Consider the following 26,147-nt stretch of genomic DNA (forward strand, 5'->3'; position numbering starts at 1 on the left):
AGCCAAACCAGGTGAACCCCATTCTTATAGGACGCAGTTAAGTAGTGTTGGGTGATCAACAGTGTTGAATGCCGCAGAGTGCTCCTGCTGAACCAGTCGAGATTGTCAACTAACAGAATGGTGGCAGTTGTGGTGCTGCGTCTGGATCGAAATAAAGATTGGTAGCACTGCAGTAGGCTGCAATGGTTTATTTGCTCATGCAAGTACAGGGCCTTGTTACCTTTGATAATGTTCTTTAGGAAGGGAAGGCTGGCAATTGGCCAATAGTTTGCAAAGTCATATGAGTCCAGGTTTCTCTTCTTGGACATGGTTATATTAAACCTGTTCTGAGTAATGCAGGGAAGGCTTCTTGTGAGAGAAATGTGCTGCTGATTTGGAGAAGAGGAAGGAGCACTGGGGTGGAGGCAGGGAGGCCATCCTCATATCTGGTGGGGTTCATTCACAACAGGATGCTGGATAGTTCAGTGGGTTCTATGTTCAGTCATCTCAGTGTTTTTTTTGCTGACATTTGCTGAAAAAAACAAAATTACAGTTTATATTTTTCTAGTTTTTTTTTCAGCTGAAATTTTTCAGCTAAACATTCCGCAAAAAAAGGAATGAACGTCATACCGTTCAGTGGTAGAGATGGGTCTTAATTTTGCCAATCTATGCACTGATGTGGTGAGGAAAGGAGGTTGGGGGTTGAATTGAATGCACAAGAGGCAGAGTTACTGTCAATGTGTGTTCTGATTTTTTAGATTTAATCACTGAAAATGTTGCTTCCGGTGTCACTAAATTCTTTGTGAGCTATCTTCATTACTTTTGTGAGAGCTCTGATAAGGATTTCTCACCAAAATACAGACTGTGCTACTACCCATATTGTCCAACCGAGAGCTGTTATGACCCACCCAGTATTTCTCCCTGTTCCTCCATGCTGAGAAGGAAGTCTCACCTAGTAACTTTGGGACATTTGTATACAATTCAATTCGGAATTGACAGAATATACAGAATTTCAATGCACTGCCAGTAAGTACCAGTCCATTGATCAGCAGCTGCATTTCAGTAAAGGTAGATGGTGAAATTCCTTGTAGTTGTTCCATATATTAGGCAACTCGATTGCTTGTGGTTTAGGGTAGTCTCAACTTCATTTGTTTCCCATCATTTTTCTTTTTAACCTCTATATTCACATGCAGATCAGGCAAAACCTTTAAAAAAACCTACTTAATTCTTTTCCGCCTCCCACCCTCTTGCAACAAGCGTTCACCTATGTATGGCTCTGTGACGTCTCTACAGGAGTAGAAATCAGTTATAAGGCTTAATGAACAGTTCTCCTGCATGAGTAAGAAGTTAGAACATACAAATAAAATTAACTTCTCTTTAGAAAGAGCAGCAGCTCCCTCGTTTTAGCCAGGTGGCTGGGAAACCCAACCTCTAAGCTACAAGTAGGGGTGGCATAAATGCTAAATATTGGCCGAGGGAGAGACAGGAGGGAACCAACTGGAAGACTGCAGAGCAAGGTAAGTGACTCTTAGCAGATGGCAGACCAGTCCCTAAGCCTGTCAATTGAGAAGAAGGAAGCCAGAGCAGTCCATAGAAGGGTGACACCTGCCTGCCTGGGTACATGGCTGGTTTTCCCAAAATCAGAAGTTAGATCTTAAAAGGAAAATCAATAGAATCCCCTCCCCGTTTCCTAAAATTGTCCAACTTTTAGCAGGGTAAAATCTAAGAAGGGAAAAGGCTAGGAATGCAGAGCGGTGCAATTCGAAATTAGGGGCACAGGTGCTAATTTCCTGACACCCTGTGTTTCCCCATTCATATATCAAATACGCATTGAAATCGGGTTTCTTTTAGGACCATTCCACTTTGAAATAAAAAATGAAATTCAAAACTGAACCTTTTTGAGTGCCACCGTAAAATGGGTTTGTATTGGTAAAGGTAAATATTAGTTGAGAATATAGACAGCGAAAGAAACTGGTGTTGAGTCATGGTGGGTTCTGTATTAGTGGAATGAGCTTATGTGGTTCCATTTTAATGTAGTTAGTACGAATGAAATTGCATGCCTAAGAAAAGATCTTTCAAAGGATTTGAACACATGTTGATACTGCAAGAATTCGGAAGTTAAGGAAAATCTGAAACATCTATTTTTATTTTTGCCCATTACTGCTGTCTCAACGTTTTGCTATCTTTGGTCATTTTGGCCATACTTTGGCTAGGGATGATGTGGAGCATCTATGGCTAGCTATGAGGAGTTGTGCAATCTTGGTCTATAGTGAGAATGTTATAGCTCTTTTTAGATTATTGTATACTGCTTACGCTATGAGAGGTATTGTTTTATATTTAAATATGCTGCTAAGAAACTTTTCTTAATATGGGATTGTTTTATGAATTTTATGAAGTGTGCTATTAATTTGTGTCATGATTGAAATGGTTTTATTTTGTCTATGTGTGTGATTATACGTTTTCCGGTGTGGGAAAAGTGCCAGTAATTCTGTGACCTTCACTTTTCCCAGTCCGGCAAACTACAAGTTTGCCGGTGGGGGTTCACTGGTTCACTTCCAGCCCAAGAGCTGGAGTTCAGGTGGCAGAAACAGTAGGTAAATTTGCCGGTATCCTGCCAGAATTACCAGCGGGGTACCATAATGACCCCTATGAATTTTAAAGGATTCATTTAAACCATATACAATAAAGATTTAAATGAATAAATAATATTTATTACGAACTAAGTGAAGTGCAAATCCTCTGCATTCTCCTGTCTATCAATGCGTAGGCAGAGAGACAGGTGTAGTGGGAGTGGAAGAGAATTGTCAACTGAATATCTGTTACTGGAGAATAGTGCATCTCCAACCCCAAAATATAAAGAGACTGAAAGCATTACATGCAGACCTTTTTAAAACTGTGAATGTTTCTGGATAGAAAGGAATCCATTAATGTGCAAGGAAAGCTATACACACAAAAAACATTCAAGTTCAGTAAAAGTCACAAACACACACATATAGAAAACTGCACCCACACTTTCAGCAAACATAGGATACATGTGGGTTCAGAATGGAACAAATAGATTCCCAAGGACAGTATTTGTGAACGCAAACTTACATGAGTCAATGCAAACATGTCACTTTTTGCAGGTAAATGGCTTAACAAATAGTCCTATCTTAGCCAGTCACTGCTTATAGGTCAAGTTGCCTCTACATAGCCAATGTATGTACTACCTTCCATATATACAGGGGAGTTGGTGCCTATCTATATTTTGTTTATTGATGTAATTTATTCCGGTGCCATACTTGTCTTGAAGCTGGAGAAAATCAAATGTTGAACCGTATTTGCACCTTGTGGAATATTTTATTGCGCCCTTAGTGATGTTCAGAAACAAAGCAATGCTAAGCAGAAATGTCATTATGTCTAGTGTTTAGAAAAGTCCAAAATCTGGTATTTTTTCTTTTCCGATGTCCGCAAACATCTCAGACATTGCTCTGATGGTTGTGAAATTGACAAATGTTCGAGGACATCCATGCATATTTCTGCATTACAGGGACGGTGAAGAGCAGTTTTTGGATGGCTTCTTACATTGGCACCATTCAATGAAACTGCATGAAATGCTGCAATATAATTTTAGCCCCAACTTTGAATGCTTCATGAAAGGCTGGTGCCTTTTCGATAAGAGTGGGCAAAATTGGCAGTTGGGTCCCAAAATGTTTGAACGTCCTATAAATTTGGCACCGTTTGACGACTCTGTATACAAGTTTGCAAAAAGATTATAGACTCAACTTTGAATGTGTTTGCAAAGTCTGGTGGGATTTTGTCAAGCGGGACAAAATTAGAGGCGGTACCAGCATTTTTAGATGGGATTTTTAGATGGCTTATAACTTTGGTGCCGTTCGACAAACCTGCACAAAAAGACCCACATTTGAATGTTTGTGCAAAGTTTGAATGTATTTTGTCAAGTGGGAGCTAAGTTATATCACCATTTTTGTACATGCATGTTGACACTTTTCAAAAATAAAACACAGATGGATCTTTCGCAAACTTGTGCAAGGACCATTGGCAAGGACCCGAAAGCATGCTTTTGCAAATCTGCCCAGGTTTTATGTTTTGAAAAGTGAGATAATGTAGGTACAAAAAATAGTGATATAACTTTGGTGGCTGAAGCATAGCCTCCACCCATGGTCAGATTGTTGAGATAATCTGGCCACTGGGCATGGCCAACGGGGACTGGCAATGGGGTTAAAGTGGCCCTGGCCACCAGGGGCCGGTTATGTGGTAAACCTTTTGAAATCTGGATTGGCTTGAATGGGAACAAAAATTATGCTCACGGCTACAGCCTGAAAAGCTGGACAGATTTGCAGAAAACCTGCGCGAGGCGCATCAGCAAGGACCTGAAAGCATACTTTTTGAAATCTGTCCTGTGTTTTATTTATTCCAAAGTGTCAAAATGTATGTACCAAAAATTGTGATTTAACGTTCGGGCCTGGGCAGTGGGCATGGCCCTGTGCAAAGACAAATGTTTACTCTGATTGCTTTTTGGGGCCTGTGGCATAGCCGGAGCCCATGCCCCATGGATTGTGGAGACTGGCCATGGCTGCATGCCATGAGCACTGACCATTGGTCATAATATGGGGGCATAGTGGACAGTGGCCCAGGAAGCAGGCTAGTTGCAGTGGATAACAGTGGTAGTTTGGTGGAGCTGCAGTCATGGTCCAGCCTCATGCCCTAGGCAATTTAACCATGTTGCATCCCCAGCATGCGCTGCTGGAAATGACACATCGGTATGCGCTGCTGAAAATATATTTGATAATGGAGGTTTATGGTTCTTTCATATATGTCAAGAGGAATTATTAATAACAGTGCTGTAACATCATGAAACATTTTCACTTATAAAAACCATTGACATTCAGTGAAATTCTGCAGTATGACCTGATCAAGTCCTCTGCTTAAAATGTTCACTTTCACTGAACAAAAACAACCACATATGTGATGTCAGGGGGAGTGGGGATATCATTGCAAGGGGATGGGACAGGAAGGGGGTGGATAGGGAGAAGTACTGGAGGGAAGGGCGCACACCTGGGCAAGTGCTAAAGGATTCCCAGGAGGGCGAGTGCCCGGGGGAAAGCAGGGGGTAGAGTTAAGTGCAAGGAAAAGGGTGGACCAACCTCAGAAGGCTAGTCAGGGAAGGGCACCCGAGGACAAGTGCTGGTAGGAAGGGGTCCTGGGGAAGGCTGCTTAATGAAGGGCCTGACCCCAGTAAGGTTCATAAGGGAACACAGGCAACCGGTCGCAGTGACAGGAGGAGATTAGCAGGGGAGGGGGAGAGGGAAGAAGGAGGAGAAAAGGAAGGTCTTGAAAAGCTTCCAGAAACTTAAGGAGATCCGGCTAAAGTCAGAGAGGGGCAGGGCGGCTGTTTCAAAGGGAGGCTCCTGCTGAAGAGAGAGATCTACCCCACACTCTCTGCTTGGAGAAACGTCTGAGAGAGAGTTGGATGTAACAGGATCCCAGGCCCCAGAAAGTCTTGTGGATGATGCAAAAGGTCTTGAATTTGATCCTTGCAACCACCAGGAACCAGTTGATAGAGGGGGAGGAGCGCATTTCCCACGGTGAGAGGAGAAAAGGGAAAGTTTAAACATAGATGAAGCAGCGCTAAGAAAACACGCAGTAGAGGCGCACCACACCCATGGCAAGCCCTGAGAACAGCCCAACAAGGGTGAGTGCCAGCAGCAGCAGAGACCCCAGAGACAGCTCATTGGGACTAGGAGGCCTAGGGCCAGAAGCTACACAAGCAACATTTATGAGGTCCTATGACCCATACGCCTTAGGAGCCGCCCTAAGGTCGGAAATATGGCTCCAACAGTTTGAGCTCAACATACAAGCCAGGGAAATAACAGAAGGGGAAAAGACAATGCACCCTATTACTACTAAACATTTGTGCTCTCGCGCTAAGGCTGTTTAACACCCTGACAAATAGAGGAACAACAGACAACTCTGATGACGCAAAGATTGCACTTAACAACAAATTTAAACCATAATTGAACCCTGATTATGAACGGTTCCTGTTCTGCAGGTCCAGGCAGAGGGCAAAAGAAAACATTCTTGACTTCCATGCTCGACTCAGAGAACTAGCACTAGGCTGCGAATTCCCAGATGAAGAGTTCGCCATCCGCCTGCAGATCATCAACGGAATGTCGTTGGACAAGCTAGGCAGGGCAGTGCTGTCAGAGAAAAACATCCCTTTAGAACGCATTCTGGCCAAGGGCAGGCAACGAGAACATACAGAAGACCAAGTAGCTGTCATGGAAGCTGCCATGCAACGACTTCCACTTGACAATGTCCAAAAGGATGAAGAAATCGAAGCAGTCAGAGGGAGACAAGAAGGGAGACGACCCACTAACACTGCGGCAAGTCAAGCACCAAAGCGCTGTGAGTCCTGTAAGTGGTGTGAAGGGCCCTGGCACAGAGGAGAGACATGCCCAGACTTAGGGGTTACCTGTAGAAAGTGCAAGTGGCTGAACCACTTTGCAGCAGTTTGCCTCAACCCCCCCTCCAAAAGGAAGTGAGCAACCAGAAGCACCAAACCCGAGGTGGAAAGGAAAAGATAAACCGAGAGCCATTGCTGCTCCATGTCGATCACCCAGCAGCAGCGATACTGAGGACTCCTCAGAGGAAGAGAGGTCCCCAGAAAGACGCTCCAGGAGACATAAAAAGAACAGTGAACGGGTCCATGTGATCTGCACCATCAAGCCAGGGAGGAGTAATCGGAATAAGAGGACATTGAAATGACCCTCATGCATCATTCTAGAAGACAGGACACCCACCAAAGTTGTAGACACTGCAGCGATGGTGAACGTCATGCCCCTGCAAGAATTCAAGAAAATTGAACCAAGGCCACAACTCAAAAACAAACGGGTACAACTATTTGCGTATGGATGTAAAAAGCCACTACCCGTGACAGGATTTTTCCGCTCCAACCTAACATACAACGGAGCTACATGTCGAGCGAGAATATATGTAGTGGACGCAGGTCTGGAGACACTGGTATGCTGCCGCACAGCAGAAAGACTGAAATTAGTCCACTTTGCATTCAGCATTAACACACCTAACATCGACGACATAATAACAAAGCATAGCAAAGTATTCCAGGGAATCAGATGCCTCAGAGGAAGAACAGTGAAGCTTGTTATCGAGCCAACAATTGAGCCCAAAGCTGTAAAACACCGCAGAGTTCCCTTCCACATGCACGAACCAGTCGAGAAGTAACTAAAGCTGGAACAACAAGGAATTATCAAAAAGACATCCGGACCAACACCATGGGTATGGCCCATGGTCGTAGCACAAAGACCACATCAACCCAACGCTGTGAGGATCTGCATCGACATGCGTTTTCCCAAGGTGGCCATAGGCCGATGGCCTAGCAGGTACCACAAATATCAGTGATGATATCCTGGTCTACGGAACAAATACAGAGGAACACCATGAATGGATGGCAGAAGTCCTACAATGCCTAGAAGAGTCTGGCCTCACCTTGCATGCAGAGTAATGTGAGTTTGGCAAGAGTAAACTGAACTTTTTTGGATAAGTGTTCAATGAAGAAGTGGTTTCACCGGACCCCGCGAAGGGATCCAAGATCAAGGAAGCCAAAGCCCCAACGTCAGTCTCAGAAGTAAGGATGGGGATGGCTATCTACTGTGCCAGATGTATCCCAGACCTAGCCACCATTGGAGCACCCCTACGAAGGCTAACCCAGAAAGAAAAACAGTGTGAATGGTCCGAACAACACCAGGATGCCTTCCAGCAAATCAAAGACTTCCTATCCAGCACCACTAGAATGGCATTTTTCCACACAAATCGCACCACAGAACTGCTAGTGGACGCGAGCCCAGTGGGACTCGGGCAGGTGTACCCAGTCGCATTCGCCAGCCGGACACTGACCAAAGTGGAACTGAACTACGCCCACATTGAGAAAGAGGCTCTGGCGGTAGTGTGGGGGTGCCGCCATTTCCAAGGCTACCACCTGGGACAACTGACGAAGGTACTAACGGACCATAAACCCCTGGTGCCAATCTTCAGAGGATCCGCTCCACATCCTGCGGGATGCCTGGAAGAGTGGATGTTGCAGCTGCAACCTTTCACCATCGAGGTGCTGTACAGAGCCGGTGCAGACAACCCGGCGGATTACCTGTCCTGCCACCCTCGACCGGCCACTATCCAGGAGAAAGATCATGTCACGATGCCCGCTCCCGGGGAGCCGGCTCAGGCCCTGCGTCCCCGAAAGCGGACATCAAGTCCCCGGGGAAGGTCCCAGCAACCCCTTATAGGGGCCCTTTGGACAGCGTCCTGGCGCCTATGGCGCCAGGCTCATAGAAAACGTCAGTCTAGGCGCCAGGCTCATTATGAAAGTGTTTGGGTGCACTTACCTGATGCAGACCATGCTGCAGAACCCCGGCCTCCTTGAGGCCTGAAAGGAACTACTTTACCTGTGGGACTCATTTACCACCTGGGCGTGGTCGGGGAAGGATACATACCTGATTGGAGGAAGGACACATTCTAGGAACTTCTTCCAAGGCTATTTAAACCACACCCGATCAGCCACACGTGCTTCGCGTTGTTCTGCATCTAGCAGCTGGACGCTCACCGTGTCTGCTCCTGCATCTTGACTTCTGCCACACCTGCCAGCATCCTGAATCACCTGCAAAGGAAGGGAACAAGAGAACAGAAGAAGGAAAAGGCCTCACCTGCTAAATCTGCATCCCAGAGACATTTCGCCGACAATCCTGAAAAGGAAGACATTTATTTTTAAAAGCACATCGCATCGATCGCTGCAGCGCCGCATTCTACTCACCTTTACAGGGCGCCTACATGTTCAGCAGCGACCATCCGGATTCGCAGTCGCGCCCCCACGCCTAGGGAGAAAAAGACAATAACAAAGGTGAGAGAAAGAAGGGAAGCTAAAACTCTATGTCAAGTCTTACCTGTTGGGTCATTCCCTTTTCATTTCGGGTCCGCGCCGCATCCAGGCATTTTCGGACCCCGGCCCCTAAGGGGAAAAAGACATCAGCGTTAATGAGTGAATGAAAAGACATTACCAAAACACTCATTAAAGACTTACCTGATTTGCACAAGGATTTCACCGCTCACCTCGGGTCGGTGCCTGTTCCCCGGCATTCCGTACCCCGGCCCCTATGGGGAAAAAGACACTAGCATTAGAACATTAATGCATGGACACAAGGAGAACCACTTATAGAAAAACTTACCTGGAAGCCAAGCAAGTTTGGTTCTCACCCATCCGAAAATCCAGTGACGTAACTGGATACCAACGCGCCCCTGCATCAGAAGCAGGATGGAGAGCTTGTCCTTCCAGACCCTAAGGTGAGACGCTACGGGGAAGCACAGAAGGGTTTTGAGGAGGGTGAGAGGGGTAAGGGGGAGGCCGATTGCATTACCCCGCAGACAGTTAACCCCCTATTCTCACCTACAGAAGGATACTTCTGCGAGTCAGACAAGCCAGATCTGGGGCCCGGTCCAGTCCGTCTTCCGAACCCTGCGCATCACCTAAGACGAGGTCACAGCAGCGCGAACCAGGCCAGCGCGAACCAGGCCAGCGCCCCTGTGGGAGTCAGGTGAGCGTTATAGAACGCGAAGCCTTCCTACAAATTCCCACCCAGGCGCTATGGAAACTTCGGAGACTGATCAGTTGGCCCAATTACTGGGGGAATTACGGGCCGAAGTACATGCCGCTCGTCAAGAGACTAATGCCCTCAAGAGGGAATTAATAATATCAAAGGAAAGAACTGATGACCTGGCCAGACAGCTTTTGCAAGGTCAAGCTGGACAAACTCCTCTACCCTGTTCCGGAGGGAACCCCGCTCCTGTGGTTCCCAGTAACCCTGTGCAGATTAATCTACCTGGAAACATGCCGCTGGCCCCACCTGAACGCTTTGCTGGGGACCCCAAACGATTCACCATATTCAAGAATCAGTGTCGTTTGCGCTTCCTATGCAGACCTCGGGCCTTCCCTAATGATCAGACCAAAGTAGCCTTTGTATTGTCATATCTCAGCGGCTGCGCTGCCGATTGGTCAGTTCCACTGGTTACTCAAGATGACCCGATTCTCCGTGATTTTCAAGGATTTCAAGCAAGCATGGAAAGGTTATTTGCTCGACACTCTCAGGGGCAGGCTCTGGATGACGAACTTCTATCCCTGCGACAGGGCAATCAGGACCTCCTATCCTATATTGCAACCTTTAATAGACTAATTGTGGAAACGGGATGGCCAGAGGATAAAAGAGTCACGTTATTTTATCGAGGTCTACGCGGAGAACTTAAAGATGTCTTGGCCCAAGTTGTAAATCCTTCCCAAGAATGCACAGACTATATAGACTTAGTGGTCCAATTGGATCACAGACTTCAAAACAGAAAAACAGATCGGTCCAGGTTCGAGACCCGGGTGTTGGTCAAGACCCATGCTAACCCCAAGGGAGTTGATGTCTCTGAGCCTATGCAAATTGGAGGGGTTAAAGAACCCTTAACTCAAAAGGAACGTGAAAGGAGGCGGCAGTTAAAATTATGTCTTTATTGTGGGAACTCTGGACACTTTCTACGAATTGCCCGGCAAAACCGCCCCGAAAAGCAGTAGGAGCCGCTGATAAAAACCATGAAGACTCTGTTTCGGGAAACGACTCAGCCCGACAAGCGTAGAGGTCCGCTTGCCGAGCTTGAAAACTAACTCTCAGACCTCGCATTTCATTGTGCCAATGGTTCTCGTAGATCCAGAAAAGCCTAAGCGGTTGCATGCAATAAAGGCATACATCGATAGTGGGGCTATTGGAAAGTATGTGGATCGTGAATTGGCCTCTAGGATTAACCTCCCTCTCCGTCCTAAAACCAGCAAAGATGTCATCACCACAGTCGATGGAACTGAAATTGCCTCTGGACCGGTAACACATTCCACTACTGGGGTGACTCTTATTGGTCCTGACGGCCATCGGGAGGCAGTTGTGTTTGATGCAATCAAGGCTCCACAGTTTCAGGTTATTCTTGGAATTCCTTGGTTAGAGACACATAATCCTCAAATTGATTGGCGAGCTAAGAGAATAACCTTCCCGCATTGTGCACAAACATGCTACCCAGAAAACCTGAAGATTAATCTAGCATCTGTAACCTCTGCCTCCATGCAATTACCTCCGGAATACCAGGACTTTCAGGACGTCTTCCAAAAGGAACAGGCCAACACGTTACCTCCTCACCGATCGTACGATTGCCAAATCGATCTGGTGCCCGGTGCACAACCCCCTTGTAGCAGGATATATGCCCTTACCGAACCTGAGAACCTGCATTTGAGACAATATTTGGATCAATACCTCGCCAATGGTTTTATTCGCCCGTCAAAGTCCCCGGCATCCTCGGCTTTGTTCTTCGGGCCTAAAAAAGAAGGCGACCTTAGAACTTGTATCGATTACCGCACGTTGAACCAGATAACGGTTAAAAACCGTTATCCTCTGCCTCTGATTCCTGAACTCCTTGACCAGGTGAAGGACGCTTGCATATACACCAAGTTAGATCTCCGGGGGGCATATCATCTGGTGCGAGTAAAAGAAGGCGACGAATGGAAAACAGCCTTCCGTACAAAATATGGATTATTCGAATACCAGGTAATGCCTTTCGGGTTGTGCAATGCGCCTGCTGCCTTCCAATTCTTCATGAATGATGTCCTTCGGGAACTCATCGATGTTTGTGTTGTCGTCTATATCAATGACATTCTAGTGTACTCCTCTTCGGAATCTGATCACAGAAAACACGTTAGGGCAGTTCTGGAAAAACTGCGCCAACACAAACTATTTGCTAAACTGGAGAAATGTGTTTTCCATACCACAGAAGTTGAGTTTCTCGGTTTCATCCTGACACCCAAAGGAGTCCGAATGGACTCAAGAAAAGTGGATGCCATCCTCAAATGGCCATCACCTAGCTCTGTAAAAGGGGTTCAAAACATGCTCGGCTTTGCCAATTTCTATCGCAGGTTTATCCCGGAATTTTCACACATAGTACAACCCATTACTGCACTCTTGAGGAAAAATAAACGTTTTGAATGGTCTGAAGAAGCCGAGCAGGCCTTCCAGGATTTAAAAGCTAAGTTTACCTCTGCACCTATATTGAAACACCCACGTCCAGATCTCCCGTATGTCGTCGAAACTGATGCATCCAGCCTAGCCATGGGAGCAGTTCTGTCTCAAAGAGATCCTGAAACCAACCAACTGCATCCTGTAGCATTTTGGTCCAGAAAATTCTCGGCACCAGAGATTAATTACGCAATCACTGACAAAGAACTGTTAGCCATAAAGTCCGCTTTTAAAGCCTGGCGGCATTACCTGCTTGGCGCTCGACATACCATCACGGTGATCACTGATCACCGGAATTTACAGTATTTGAAAACCGCCAAGGCTCAGTCATCACGGCAGCTCTGAAGGGCTTTATTTTTCGCTGAATTTGATTTTGTGATTACCTATCGACCTGGCTGCAAGAACGGCAAAGCAGACGCCTTATCTCGAATTGGAATGGGAGAATCTGATACAAACTCAGAACCAGTACCAATAATTCCCGAACAGAGAATTCTAGGCATGACTTCGTTACAGACGCTTGAAGACATTCAAGTCAGAGTGAAACAACTCCTGGACCCTACAGTCCTACAGGATTGGATACAAAAGGGATCAGACTTTACCACAGATAATGGTTTACCTTATTACCAAGGACGCCTATTCCTGCCGCACAAGGATTTACACGAACTAGTTATTTCAGGTTATCATGATACATTAATAGAGGGACACCCCGGTATTGCCAAGACAATGGAAAAGGTGAAACGACAATTCTGGTGGCCCTCTTGGCGAAAAGATGTTAAATCTTTTGTGATGTCCTGTGGTGTTTGCGCCCAAAATAAAGGTCAAAAGAAAAGACCAGCCGGTCTCCTTCAACCTCTAGACATACCGCCAGCACCCTGGCACACCCTATCAATGGATTTCATTACGGACTTGCCTCCTTGTTCGGGATACAATACCATTCTGGTAATTGTGGATTTGTTTTCCAAAATGGCCCACTTCATTCCTTTAAAAGGTTTACCTTCAGCTTCTGTCCTAGCCAAAGAATTCCTCGAAAATATTGTTTGGCTACATGGATTCCCATCTATACTAATCTCTGACCGGGGAAGCCAATTCATTTCCCACTTCTGGCGCAAATGTTGTCAAATGGCACAAATCGACGTAAGATTATCGACCAGTCACCACCCTCAGACCGATGGTCAGACCGAGAGGACAAATCAGATCCTTGAGCAGTACTTACGGTGTATGTTACAGCAATCTGAAAGCAACTGGAAAGACATTCTTTGGATAGCCGAATACGCATATAATAATTCGGTACACTCTGGAACTGGCCATAGTCCTTTTTATACCTTGTTTGAACATCACCCTCGAACCTCAAACCTCGACTCACCTCAGAACCTCGGAGTGCCCGCAGTAGAACATCTGCAGTCTACCATTACCTGAGCCTTCAAAGAGGCAACCACGCATTTACAACAAGCCAAGAGAAAATACAAGGAGAATGCTGACCTACATCGGAGTGAAGCACCTCTGTATCAGATTGGGGATCAAGTGTGGTTAGCTACCAGACATTTACCGCTCAAAGGGCCTCGAACTTTTAACCCAAAATATCTGGGACCTTATTCTATTACGGCAATAATGAACCCAGTAGCGGTTAAACTTGATTTACCAGCTAATATGCAAATTCACCCTGTTTTTCATGTGTCACTTCTGAAACCAGTGGTCCCCGGAACCCGAATACTCAAACCTCCAGAACCTATTCAAATAGATGGGGAACCCCAATTCGAAGTGAAGAACATTTTAGATTCAAAAATGTTTAGGTCAAAGCTTTTCTACCTAATTGATTGGAAGGGGTACGGACCTCAGGAGAGGTGGTGGGAACCCAGTGACCATGTGCATGCACCTCGATTAGTCAGGAAATTCCACCGACTCTTCCCAAACAAACCAAAACCCCCGGAGGGAACAACCTTGGGAGGGGCCTTGGGGGGGAGTGCTGTCACGATGCCCGCTCCCGGGGAGCCGGCTCAGGCCCTGCGTCCCCGAAAGCGGACATCAAGTCCCCGGGGAAGGTCCCAGCAACCCCTTATAGGGGCCCTTTGGACAGCGTCCTGGCGCCTATGGCGCCAGGCTCATAGAAAACGTCAGTCCTGGTGCCATAGGCGCCAGGCTCATTATGAAAGTGTTTGGGTGCACTTACCTGATGCAGACCATGCTGCAGAACCCCGGCCCCCTTGAGGCCTGAAAGGAACCACTTTACCTGTGGGACTCATTTACCACCCGGGCGTGGTCGGGGAAGGATACATACCTGATTGGAGGAAGGACACATTCTAGGAACTTCTTCCAAGGCTATTTAAACCACACCCGATCAGCCACACGTGCTTCGCGTTGTTCTGCATCTAGCAGCTGGACGCTCACCGTGTCTGCTCCTGCATCTTGACTTCTGCCACACCTGCCAGCATCCTGAATCACCTGCAAAGGAAGGGAACAAGAGAACAGAAGAAGGAAAAGGCCTCACCTGCTAAATCTGCATCCCAGAGACATTTCTGACAATCCTGAAAAGGAAGACATCTATTTTTAAAAGCACATTGCATCGATCGCTGCAGCGCCGCATTCTACTCACCTTTACAGGGCGCCTCCATGTTCAGCAGCGACCGTCCGGATTCGCAGTCGCGCCCCCGTGCCTAGGAAGAAAAAGACAAGAACAAAGGTGAGAGAAAGAAGGGAAAAGGGAAGCTAAAACTCCATGTCAAGACTTACCTGTTGGGTCATTCCCTTTTCATTTCGGGTCCGCGCCGCATCCAGGCATTTTCGGACCCCGGCCCCTAAGGGGAAAAAGACATCAGCGTTAATGAGTGAATGAAAAGACATTACCAAAACACTCATTAAAGACTTACCTGATTTCCACAAGGATTTCACCGCTCACCTCGGGTCGGTGCCTGTTCCCCGGCATTCCGTACCCCGGCCCCTATGGGGAAAAAGACACTAGCATTAGAACATTAATGCATGGACACTTATAGAAAAACTTACCTGGAAGCCAAGCAAGTTTGGTTCTCACCCATCCGAAAATCCAGTGACGTAACTGGAAACCAACGCGCCCCTGCATCAGAAGCAGGATGGAGAGCTCGTCCTTCCCTAAGGTGAGATGCTACGGGGAAGCACAGAAGGGTTTTGAGGAGGGTGAGAGGGGTAAGTGGGAGGCCGATTGCATTACCCCGCAGACAGTTAACCCCCTATTCTCACCTACAGAAGGATACTTCTGCGAGTCAGACAAGCCAGATCTGGGGCCCGGTCCAGTCCGTCTTCCGAACCCTGCGCATCACCTTAGACGAGGTCACAGCAGCGCGAACCAGGCCAGCGCCCCCGTGGGAGTCAGGTGAGCGTTACAGATCATGCCATTGAAGCAAAAGAGCATCTATGCCATGTGATAGCGTGCGTACGGCCAAAGACAATGATCCTACAGGATCTAGCAGAACTGACAGACGAATGCTTGCCTGCAACGCACGAATCACACTATTCAATCGGGAGACTCGTGAAACTTTCTATCGGCAGTGGCACATCGCACGGCAACGGCACAGGAGAGGTTACAAGCCCTGTTTGGAATCAGACACAAGCTCACCATATCCAAAGATGGAGTTATACTGAATGGACATCGAATTGTTCTGCCAGAGACACTAGAAGAAAGGGCCCTACAGCTGGCACACAAGGGGCACTAGGGTATCGTAAAGACAGAGTCATACCTGAAGTCGAGAGTGTGAATGCCGAGGATACAGAACCGAACGACAGAACTAATCGAGAGCTGCGCAGTGTGCCAGTCCCCATGGAGACACGCATCGTCCGAACACATCACAAGTGCACTCAGAAGCAACAAGAGATGGAAGTCAATTAGTGTAGACATCAGCACCATCGCCGGAGAAGGATACATGTTTGTCCTGATTGATGAGTTCAGCAGATAAGTCGAGCACATCAAATCCACTGATGCACTATCTGTGATAACGGCCCTAGAAAAAGTATTCGCCGTACACGGTACTCCGCGAAAGATAGACCGACAATGGTCCCCCTTTTACCAGCCGCTAGCTATGGCAGTTTCTATCCAACCTCAACATCAAACATTGCAAGATCACCCATTGCTGGCCACAAGGGAATGGAGATGCCGAAAAGTTCATGCGGTCCATGAACAAGACTATCAGGATTGCGAAACACCAATAACAACCGTGGTTACCAGCTGTGTACCGGTTCCTCCGGTCTCACCGGCAGACCCCACACACCTACACAAGAGTTAGTCCAGCTGCATTGATGTTTGGAGTGTCCATCCAGGCTGAACTGCCTCTGCACCCGAATAGGATAACCTCAGAACCCGACACACCACTTATCGAAGAGAGGAGAGAGAAACAAAATGACAAGGAGAAACAAGCCTGCTGCGCACAGCACAGAGAACTACAATTCAAGGACAAAATACTACACCCCCAAAAAAGATGACACTATCCTATGAGTCCTACCCCTGGACAGTGCTCAAGTCCAACCACAGCATGGTGACAGCCACCAGGGGACATGAAGTGGTAACGAAAAACATATACCACTTCCAGAAGGTACCCTCAACACTCTGGAAAGAACAGGCCCCACCTGGGATATGAGTAACCGACCCCCCAGAGTCACCGAGGTGACACCCCGAAACGAGTAATACTACCACCCCACAAGAGGAGGTGCCAACACTGCTACCACCTAGCGACGACCACAGCGAGAGCCAGAATGACGCAGCCGTTCAAGGAAGGGCAAGTACCAGATATGGGGCCTCATTACGAGGTGGGCGGAATGAGATTACCGCCGCCGGTAATGGTGCCGGCACCGTTAATCCCACTCCGCCCTATTACGAAGTTCCCTCGCAAGACCCGCTCTGGACGTCTGGTTTTGCAGGTCCCACGAGGGGACCAGGGAGCTAACAACGGGCCCGTTTTTAACGGGCCCGTTGTTAGCTCCCTCCCCATTCCCATTGAGCCCTATGGGGACTCGAATGGGAATGGGGAATGACCGGGTCCGGGATCCCTGAAGGAGGAAATACCGGGCCCTCCAAAGTCAGAATGGCCCGGTATTTCCCCATTCAGGGAACCCAGACCCGGACACGATTTCGGAGGCAGCCATGCCCTTGTTAACGGCATGGCTACCTCCAAAGTCGTAATGAGGCCCACGGACTCTGAGAAAGACCTCAACCATCGACCCGGCTATGATGGTACGCCCTGCACAAACTATATTGCAGAGAAACACAAAGAAGAAGCCACAGCCTGCCAGGCAAGTGACAACACATAGAGACACTAAGAGTAGAGAAAGATATTTGTGTTCAAACGATCTATGTTTGGGAAGAATGTGATGTTTGTAGACACCCGACTCACGTGATCGAGGGGGAGCCCGCCTCACGTGACAAGACACAAGGACCGGAAATAAAGTAAGGAAGCCCCGGAAGGGATTCCCTGGTAATTCACTACAATGGTTTCTTGAGCTCCTTCACAAACAGCGTGCTGGCAAGTCAGCGAGTGCGATTCCGACCCCAGGCAGCTACCGGAGGTTGGCTCTTCGCATAATATCACACCTGGGCTTGAGGCCAAAGATAAGTCTCGCAATCCTATTCTGGATTTGTTGAAGAGGTTGAAGGGAGGAGAGAGGTAGATTAAGGAAAAGGCTTTTACATAATCATGCCTTGAGAGAACCAGAGCTCTTAAGACATTGGGCCTCATTACAAGTTTGGCAGTCTGGAAACAACGGTACCAGTAAGCTTGTTGGTAGTGTTGTTTCCGGACCGGCAAACTACGAGTTCTGCGAGCAGGTGCCTTTCAGCACGCCAGGTCTGACCTGGCGGGTGGAACGGCACCAGCTCGCAGACCTTGACAGATGCACTGGCGCCGGTGCATCCGTCCTCCCCATTCCCATTGAGTCCGTTGGGACTCAAATGAGAATGGGGAGTAATATTTTCTGGCGCCCGGGAATGGGCAATTACCAGGTCTGCCAGGGCTGTAATGCCCCGGTAATAGCCCATTCCCAGGTGCCAGAAAATTCATAACTCCGGCAGCAGCCGTGCCAGTGTTTACCGGAACGGCTACTACCAGAGTCATAATGCCCCCCATTGAGTTTCTGAGGGAAGGTGATGAAAGGGAGAATGCCTTTAATGAGGTGAAGCCGATAGTGAGCCATCTTGGCAAGGTCAGTGATATGAGGAGGGAAGGAGAGAGAGGAGTCGAAGATGACACCCAAGTGTTTACCCTCACACACGGGTGATGGGAGGAGGCTCTTCCTGGCATTAAGGCAGAGATCATTAGCAGCTCACCATGCCTGAATAGCAGTCAGACAGTCGGGAATTAGAGAGGAAGGAGAGGAGGAACAGGAGGGAAGATTAAAGGAGAGCTTTGTGTCATCAGCATAACACTGGAAATTAGGAGAGAAGATGGTGATCAAGTGGGCCAGAGGGGCATGGTAAATGTTGAAAAGCCATGGCAAGAGGATAGAGCCATGAGGGACGCTGCAGGTCGAGAGTGAGGTAGAGGAGCGAAGATGCCCCAGTTGCACTTGAGAAGGCCGATTCGAGAGGAAAGAGGTGAACCAGTCCAGTCCCCGGTCTGTCATACCTAGTTTGTCACAAAGCCGATTTATGTTGATGGTATGATTCACTGTGTCAAAGGCAGAGCAGAGATCGAGGAGGATAAGGGCGGAAGGAGTGTTGAGAGCAAGTAGTCACAAGTGTTCAGAAGAGCAGCTTCTGTGCCTCTGACTGTTGTTATGGAGGCAGCCGACCGATTCAGTGTGATGGCTTAGTTGGGAGATGACCAACTTCTCCAGGAGTTTGCCCAAGAAGGCGGTAGTGGAGATAGGGCAGTAGTTAGCCAGACAGGAAGGGTCCGCAGATGGCTTTTTTAGGAGGTGGTACACAAGGGAAAGCTTGTGTGGTGAGGGGAAGGTGCCAGTGGCAAAAGAGTGGTTACAGAACTCAGCTAAGGAGGGAGTGAGAGAGGCAATGTTGTCCTTGATAGTTCTAGAGGAGCAGGGTAGCACCTGTTTCGAGGAGACTTTCATAGGGCAGACTATCTTGGTAACCTCATCAGGTGCTATGGGTGAGGAGGAGGAGAGTAGTAAGGGGTGTAAGAGGGGAGCCAGCGGAATCCTGCATGCATACAGGGACAGAGGGGAAAAGAGGAGAGAGCGGACAGGATGTCCTGAATTTTAGTTGTGAAAGGAAGGTTAATGCCGTGCAGAGGGCCTGAGAAGGAAGAGGAGAAGAGAAGACTGAAGTAGGATTGGCAAGTTCCTTACAGATTTTGAAAAGTTCTGCTGTGTTGTTTGAGGCCCCGCAGATGCAGGATTGGATGTGGGCCCATTTCTTGGAGCGGATGGAGAGTTGTTATTGCCTTTGGAACAGGCAGCAGGCCAGTTTGTCAGAGGATGTGCTTGAAGCCAACCACTTCCGTTCTGCAGTTTTGCACTTGCGTTTCAGTGAGGCTAGATCATACCAGCTATTACACTTGGCAGCTGGCTTCATGCGGATCCTCACGGCAGGGGCAAGGATGTCAAGGGTGTTGCAGATGAAGAGGTGAAGGTTAGTAAAAATCTGAGTCAGTACGAGAGTGAATAGTAGGAATGGGGGCAGTGAAGGAGGTGGGCAAAAGCCCACACCTTCACTGACACTTGATTCCCACTGACACTTGCTTCATCGGTCAAATGACGGCAAAGAAGACTGGCAGTGCGGCCAGAGGCTTAGTCGGGGAACCCAAGAGCTCAAGATTGGAGGAGTGGAGAGCGTGGTATGTCCAGGAGAGCGGAGTAGCGAGAGGCTTAGAGAAGGAGATGTCAGCTTAGATGAGTCAGCTATGGGCCTTTAGGAGCTACATAATTCAAGCACTTTCCAGGCCTTTGGTATTAAGCTCATTGTTGCTTCTTGTTTGTATCCTGTGATCACTCGTGAAACTTGAAATTGACTGAATAATTCTGTACGGCGGCAACTAAAGCTTTAAAAAAAGGAAGCTGTGAAGCTGCCTGGGCTGCGAGCTTTGTTAGGTTTTAATGCTTTTGCTTTTATAACCGCTTCTTTTGTTATAGGCGAGTCCAACTAATCTCTCGGTCATGGCATGACTTTGGGAAGTTCCAACTCTTTCCAGTATTTTTTGGGCTGCAAAATTGCACAAAGCCATCTCTCTACTGTCGCTCTTCAAATTGTCTAATTTCCAGTCTGTCTTTAATTACTGGAATAAAGGAGTGTTATGATTTAGTTCTCAGAATGCTGGCCAACAATGTACCTGATTAGTTTCCTTTCTCATAACAATAATTTGTTTAACTTAAACTGCCACTCTATTGATTTGTAATGTATTTAACTGTTTTCTAACTCCCTGCACTCTCCTGAATGTTGCCCTTGAACAGTTAGTCCTATATTTGTAGGAATACCCCCATTTTGTTGCAAGCCTATTTGCTTGAGGCACACTTGGGAAATGTGTTTTAAAAAAAACTGCGTACAAATCAGTCTCAAGCAATTTTACCCGAATAAGCAACATACAACCATATTTATGTTCTAAGGTATTGAGCTCTTCTTGTAAAAGTTCCACTGCAAGTCCCTATTCTCATGAGATTTGAGGATGCTGCAAGTAATCGTCCACAAACACCCACTTAAAAAATGTCCCAGCCTTAGTAATGCTATGAATGGTGTCTGTTGGGAAGTTAGGCCAGGCTAGAACAACACAATAATCTATTACAATTAAAACTCTGAAAATGTCAAAAACTGTGACCTCAAGGCATGTGTAAACATCCCTCCTCATCTCTAAACTAGAGTATGGAAATACTTCAAACCACGCTGTGATGGTATGGTGCACGTTCATACTTGTGGCTTATTCCACCTGTAGCTAACCTAAGTAACCATATAGGTTCCCCCAAATGTCATGTACATACCTACGCCATTTTGTATGCCATTGTGAATACCTACGCTTATAATATATATGTGTTCATGGGCTTTGCAACGGGAACACTGAGAGTTAAGTTGGTAATGACATTCCAAATGCGTTGAATTTCAGGGGTTTTGTTGTGATAAATTCGGGCACCTTAACTAAACTTTAGCTAAAGTGTTTTCAGTGAATTTCAAGGGTTTTGTTATACTATTGTTTTTTTTTCTGCGCCACTGGCCATGGCCTTCGGCCGTGCCCACTGTATATTTTACACCACTACCAAGCCACTAGGCATGGCCGGCCATGGCCTTTGGCTGTGCCCACTGAAAATTTTACAACACTACAATGACACTAGTCATGGCCTTATACCATAGGCAGTGGCCATGGCCGTCTGCTGTGTCCACTGTATATTGTACAACATTACCAAGCCACTATACATGTGAATCAGAACCACTAAACGGCCTTTGGCTGTACCCTCTGTATATTTTACAACATTGCCAGTCCACTAGCAATGGCCTTTGGCTCACTGACTTGACATGACCCACATTGGTGGTGGCCTGAAAGTGCCTGTAGGCCCCAGAGTTCAAGCAGGGTTTGTACTGGTTGTAGTTATTGAGTGAATTTATTTTTGCTCACAATATTTTGTACTGAAAACTCTTTTTGACACACATCGCCACGGAAAACTATTCAATACTACCAGGTACTAACACACATGATTGAAAACGGAATAATAGAATAATGGGCAAGTTCAAGGTGGGCATTGATAGCTAATCATATGTCATTTGACTTATTGTTGCAGCTAGAGAATATATAAACAAAATTCAGCGGCAGATGAAAAGTGAATCGCTGGACCTCAATCTGGGAGATAGGGAAGGAATTTAAACTACAAGCAATAATTTTAAATTGGATACAGAATAGTAAAACACACTAAGAACACCAGACCAAATTTGGACAACTGGTCATAAACCTTGTCCCCAAAAAAGTAAATTGTGTTTACTGATACGAAATACCCCATTAACAATATACCTCTGAAGCATGTTTGACACTCATAGGAAAGAACAGAAACATGACATGTCAGGTTTTTAAGCATGTAATGAACAGCTTGTCTGTATATAATCAAACAGATATCAGTGTATAGATTTCAAACCATAATTTTCTGAATGTTTTGAAAAAGAAAAAACATTGAGTTCGGCAACAATTTTATATAGTGTTATATTATCCTAGGATGTAAGGGAGCCCCTTCTAGGGTAACTAGCAAGTCAAGTCAATCTATTATGATGCTGATACAGTCCAGTTGGTAATTCACGGTGAAGGTGTTCACGGGTGTAAAGAAAATACATATAATATTTTAACAGAATGTATTTGTTTTATTTTTTATTTTTTATTTTATTTGTTTATTTGTATGGCGCCGGAAGCCTGCAGGCATCTGGGTGCAACAAAAAGACACACACAATACATCAGACCTATTTGGGAACAAGACACTTGGCATAGCCAAACAATGAGGGCTGCCTAACTAACTGAGGAGTAGCTAAGTTAATTTAAACAGGTATGTTTTCAAGTTTTTTCTGAACTTGAGGTGTTTGGACTTTGGGGATCCTCAGGAGTGATACCGGTATTTTTAGTCACTTTACAAGAAACCTCGAGCCTAGCCTCGGTATGTTTAGTCCTAGACTGGGAAGCCTCGAGAATACCCCAGGTTGAATGTCGCCCCCGAAATCCTGGGCTTAATTTTAGCCCCCTGAGTCAGAACCTCGGATGAGACTCTGGCAGTTTTAGCCCCCTGACGGGGAACCTAGGAGGAAACTCTGGTATCCAGATTAGATCCCTTTGGGATACCTAAGGAGAACCCTGGTACAAGAGCCACTTGGACTCCTCCCCGACCCAGAAGACCCCAGAAGGAGTCCCCTGGCCAAGGTGCCCTAAAAAGAAAGGAACTTACTGGACAATTCCTTTTTTCGTTGATGAACTGTTGTAAATGAGGAGGAGGTAGCCGCTGGAACACTTCTTCCCACCTGACGAGCCTACGCTGGAGTGCCCGGAGAGAGAGTGAGTTGCAGTTGAGACAAAAGTCCCACCGATGTTCCAGGCCCAAACACTCCAGACAGAGAGAATGGGGATCCCCCCTAGCGAAGGGACGTTCGCACGAAGGACAGAACACGAATCTCTGACACTCCGGCATAGACAGAGGTGAAGAAGACCGTGGAACCGGAGCAGGAAGATGAAGGACAAGTGGGAAAAAGACAACAAAATCCCCACGATGCAAGTGCGTCTGACCACGCGGAGATAAGGACTGAAGGGTGAGGTGATGCGCGGGGCAGAGTTTTTTTAATGCTTCAAAGTATGCAGGTTACAAAAACCAGGTCAACCATCTTGAACTTTCTTTATGTAAGCTATACCTTGGATCAAGAATGTCGATGAAATGCCCTTTATAGGAAACTCACAGTTTTATTTGCTAGGATTATGGGTGCTTCCCACTGTGTCCTTGACGCTTCCAGTGTTGTTGGGTCATTGTACAAAGAGACAGATAAAGATTGAAAGCAATTTAGAATAGAATTTGGTACAACATTCAGGTATGAGAACATGTAGGATAGGGATGGGTGCGGGTGAACCACCACCCACTCCATAATTCAGGCCCCAGAGGAGGTAACCAGAGATCCCCCCGGTCCCATCCCATCCCTAGCCTAGTGTCTGTAGAAGTCCCCTTGGCACGAAAACCATAGTATTGCCTGAAAAATATAGGTTCACTATTGATACTGCAGACTGTTTGCAAAATGGCAGCCATTCATCTTGTGTGGTCAGGAGTCGTGGCCAGTACGCTTCACAGCACAAGCCACATGGGGAATTGGAAGTCTGAGTAGGCCTGGACATATCCGTGGACACACTTGCAATGTTTGCATGCCTGAAACTGATCACACATTTGCACAGCCCAACTACGACCACATTGAGCTACTTAAGCTGTAGCCCACAGAAATGGGATTTGGGTTATTTGTCAGAGTACAGAGCTGTTTGAGTGATGGAAAATGCAGAGTGGAGTGTGGCAGAGCAGCTATGAGGTGGAGAAGAGTGGCAAGAGAGTGAGGGGAGAGACCGAGAGAGAAATAAGGAGAAGGTAAGCGTGAATGGGAACAGAGGGGGTGTGGTGGAAGAGTTAGGAGGTAGGGAGGAGCAAGAGAAAGCAGAGGAGAGAAGGAGAAGGGAGGCAAAGAGGAGGAGCACAGGTGATGTGGAGTTAGAGAAGGAAGAGAAGAGGAAAAAGGGGTCTTTGAGAGGACAAAGAGAATGGACAGAAGAGGTGAAGGTGATGAGGAGAGGCCACTGAGGAAAGGAAAATGAAATGAAAGAGTGTGAGCAGCGGAGAGGAAGGGAGAAGCAGGGAAGAGGACATAGATGAGGAGGTGGGAGGGGGACAAGGACAAAGAGAGGTGAAAGAATCCGCTGAACCTCTATATAATGAAAGATCGTACAGTGGTGGAGAACATATTAAACCTGGTTCTTGTCGGCCCATCAGATGAGGGCATACCTTGACTCAAGAGGAAAAGCCCTTTAACCCATGATGCCTCATTATCTATGCACTTTCCTGGCGCCCAACCCCTGACAGATGACCGAGTGGACCAGGTGTGGGTACCAGAAAAGTATGGCAGGACCATATCGTTACCTTGAAGACATTGGGAACAACAAAGAAAGATCCGACAGGAGTGAAGAAAAAAGTGTGAGACACCACAAATCCGAGAGACGGAGTGCCTGCTTGCGGCCAGGAATGGGACCTGAACTAGGAGAGAGTGGAAAGGACTGCAAACCTTAAGAAAACCAGCCCAACTTGAGAAACCCTAAACCCAGCCCATAACTTAAGGAAACTGTGAACTTGTGGGTATGGTCTTGAGTCGTCTATTGATCCATTGGCTGCAACATGCCTTTTATTGATCATTTAAGTCATCTTAAAATCACATGAAATATTTAGAAATTGACAAGTGCACAACGCTAGGACTGATGGGACACAAGATCCTATAGCATGCATGAAATTCCAAAGTGCAGCACCTACCTTCCCTTCGTCTCTTGGAGTATCACTTAAATGTACAACTGGACCTGGGTGTGTTTTTGTAGATCTAAAAAACAAAGCAAGTCAGCGCACTGTCAAGTTTCAGAACTAAGAAAAGACGTTCTTCATTTTGCAAGGTATAAAATCATGCCATCTGAATCAATGCCGGCAGAACAGTATTAACATTCATTAAGCAGTAAGCACATTCATTATTTCACACTGTGATGTTTTTCATGGCCTTACTTTAAAGCAAAACTTGCAAAGGAGGACATGCTTTCAGTAAAGTGCAAGCTGGTGTGCCTCCAATTTTCGCTACAGCGGTTGCTACTGTCGGCAGGAGGGTCATTTCTCTGCAATGGCCATTTGTCCCTCGGCCGCACTGATGCAACAGGCAACTAAAGTACCGTTAGTGATCACCAGAATGGGGACCTTCGAGATCTGCACACCTGCACCACAGACGCCCCAAAGACTCATCACTCATTCCAGAACTGCCATGTGGAAGCAAAGACTTTGATTCCTCATTACCGAGACTACATTCGTGACTGCAAGCTGAGGAAGACAGCGACCTATAATATTATAGAACATCTCAGTATCTTCAGTTGGCAACGGAGATGCAGGGGCAAGAGAAAGAACATATCCCAGTGGGACTGAAAGGAAAGGTCCCCAAACTATTCTGCAAAATATGATCAGGGTCATGAAAAGGCTTTCTATGGACCTTTCCTGCATCTGCACATTCTCCAGGGTGGAGCCGCTTTCGAGGGGTGCTTCCTAGGCCACAGAATCGCACCAATGGATCCTCATGCACCCCAGACATCGGTGGTGAGTCTCCTATCAGCTGGCATGGTAAAGCATGTGCGAGATATCCGAGCACATTCTGTGCCACCTCATACCCGAGGCAGTCCCTTTCACAGAACATTCATGAGGTCTTGCTGAGACTCACGCATGGTTTTCCTGGGGTTTGAAGTGGCATAGCTGTGGTTAAGAGCAGGTGGGCAAAGAAAGGAAAGGACATTCTGAGATTGGCGCAGTGGTAAAATGACCACCGCTTTTTGGGGGGTAACGGAATTACTGCTGTTCTTACCGCTAAGCCAAATCCAGAGTTTGGCGTTGAAGAAACACTTGTGTACAGGCCCGTTATAAATGCCATATCAT

The 26,147-nt window shown here is 46.9% G+C and overlaps 1 protein-coding gene across 6 annotated transcripts in view; it reads right to left on the minus strand.

Annotated features, from left to right (window-relative positions):
• Positions 1 to 26,147, minus strand: part of STXBP5L (syntaxin binding protein 5L) — a 3,950,894-nt gene that overhangs the window by 2,555,003 nt on the left and 1,369,744 nt on the right. For all 6 annotated transcript variants that reach the window (XM_069635832.1, XM_069635831.1, XM_069635829.1 and 3 more), the window contains exon 6: positions 24,999 to 25,062. In XM_069635832.1, the coding sequence (XP_069491933.1) occupies positions 24,999 to 25,062 (64 nt within the window). The remainder of the gene's footprint in view (positions 1 to 24,998; positions 25,063 to 26,147) is intronic.

Source organism: Ambystoma mexicanum, chromosome 7p (assembly GCF_040938575.1).
Source record: "Ambystoma mexicanum isolate Mex_15411 chromosome 7p, UKY_AmexF1_1, whole genome shotgun sequence".
In the NCBI taxonomy this organism is placed as follows: Eukaryota; Metazoa; Chordata; class Amphibia; order Caudata; family Ambystomatidae; genus Ambystoma; species Ambystoma mexicanum.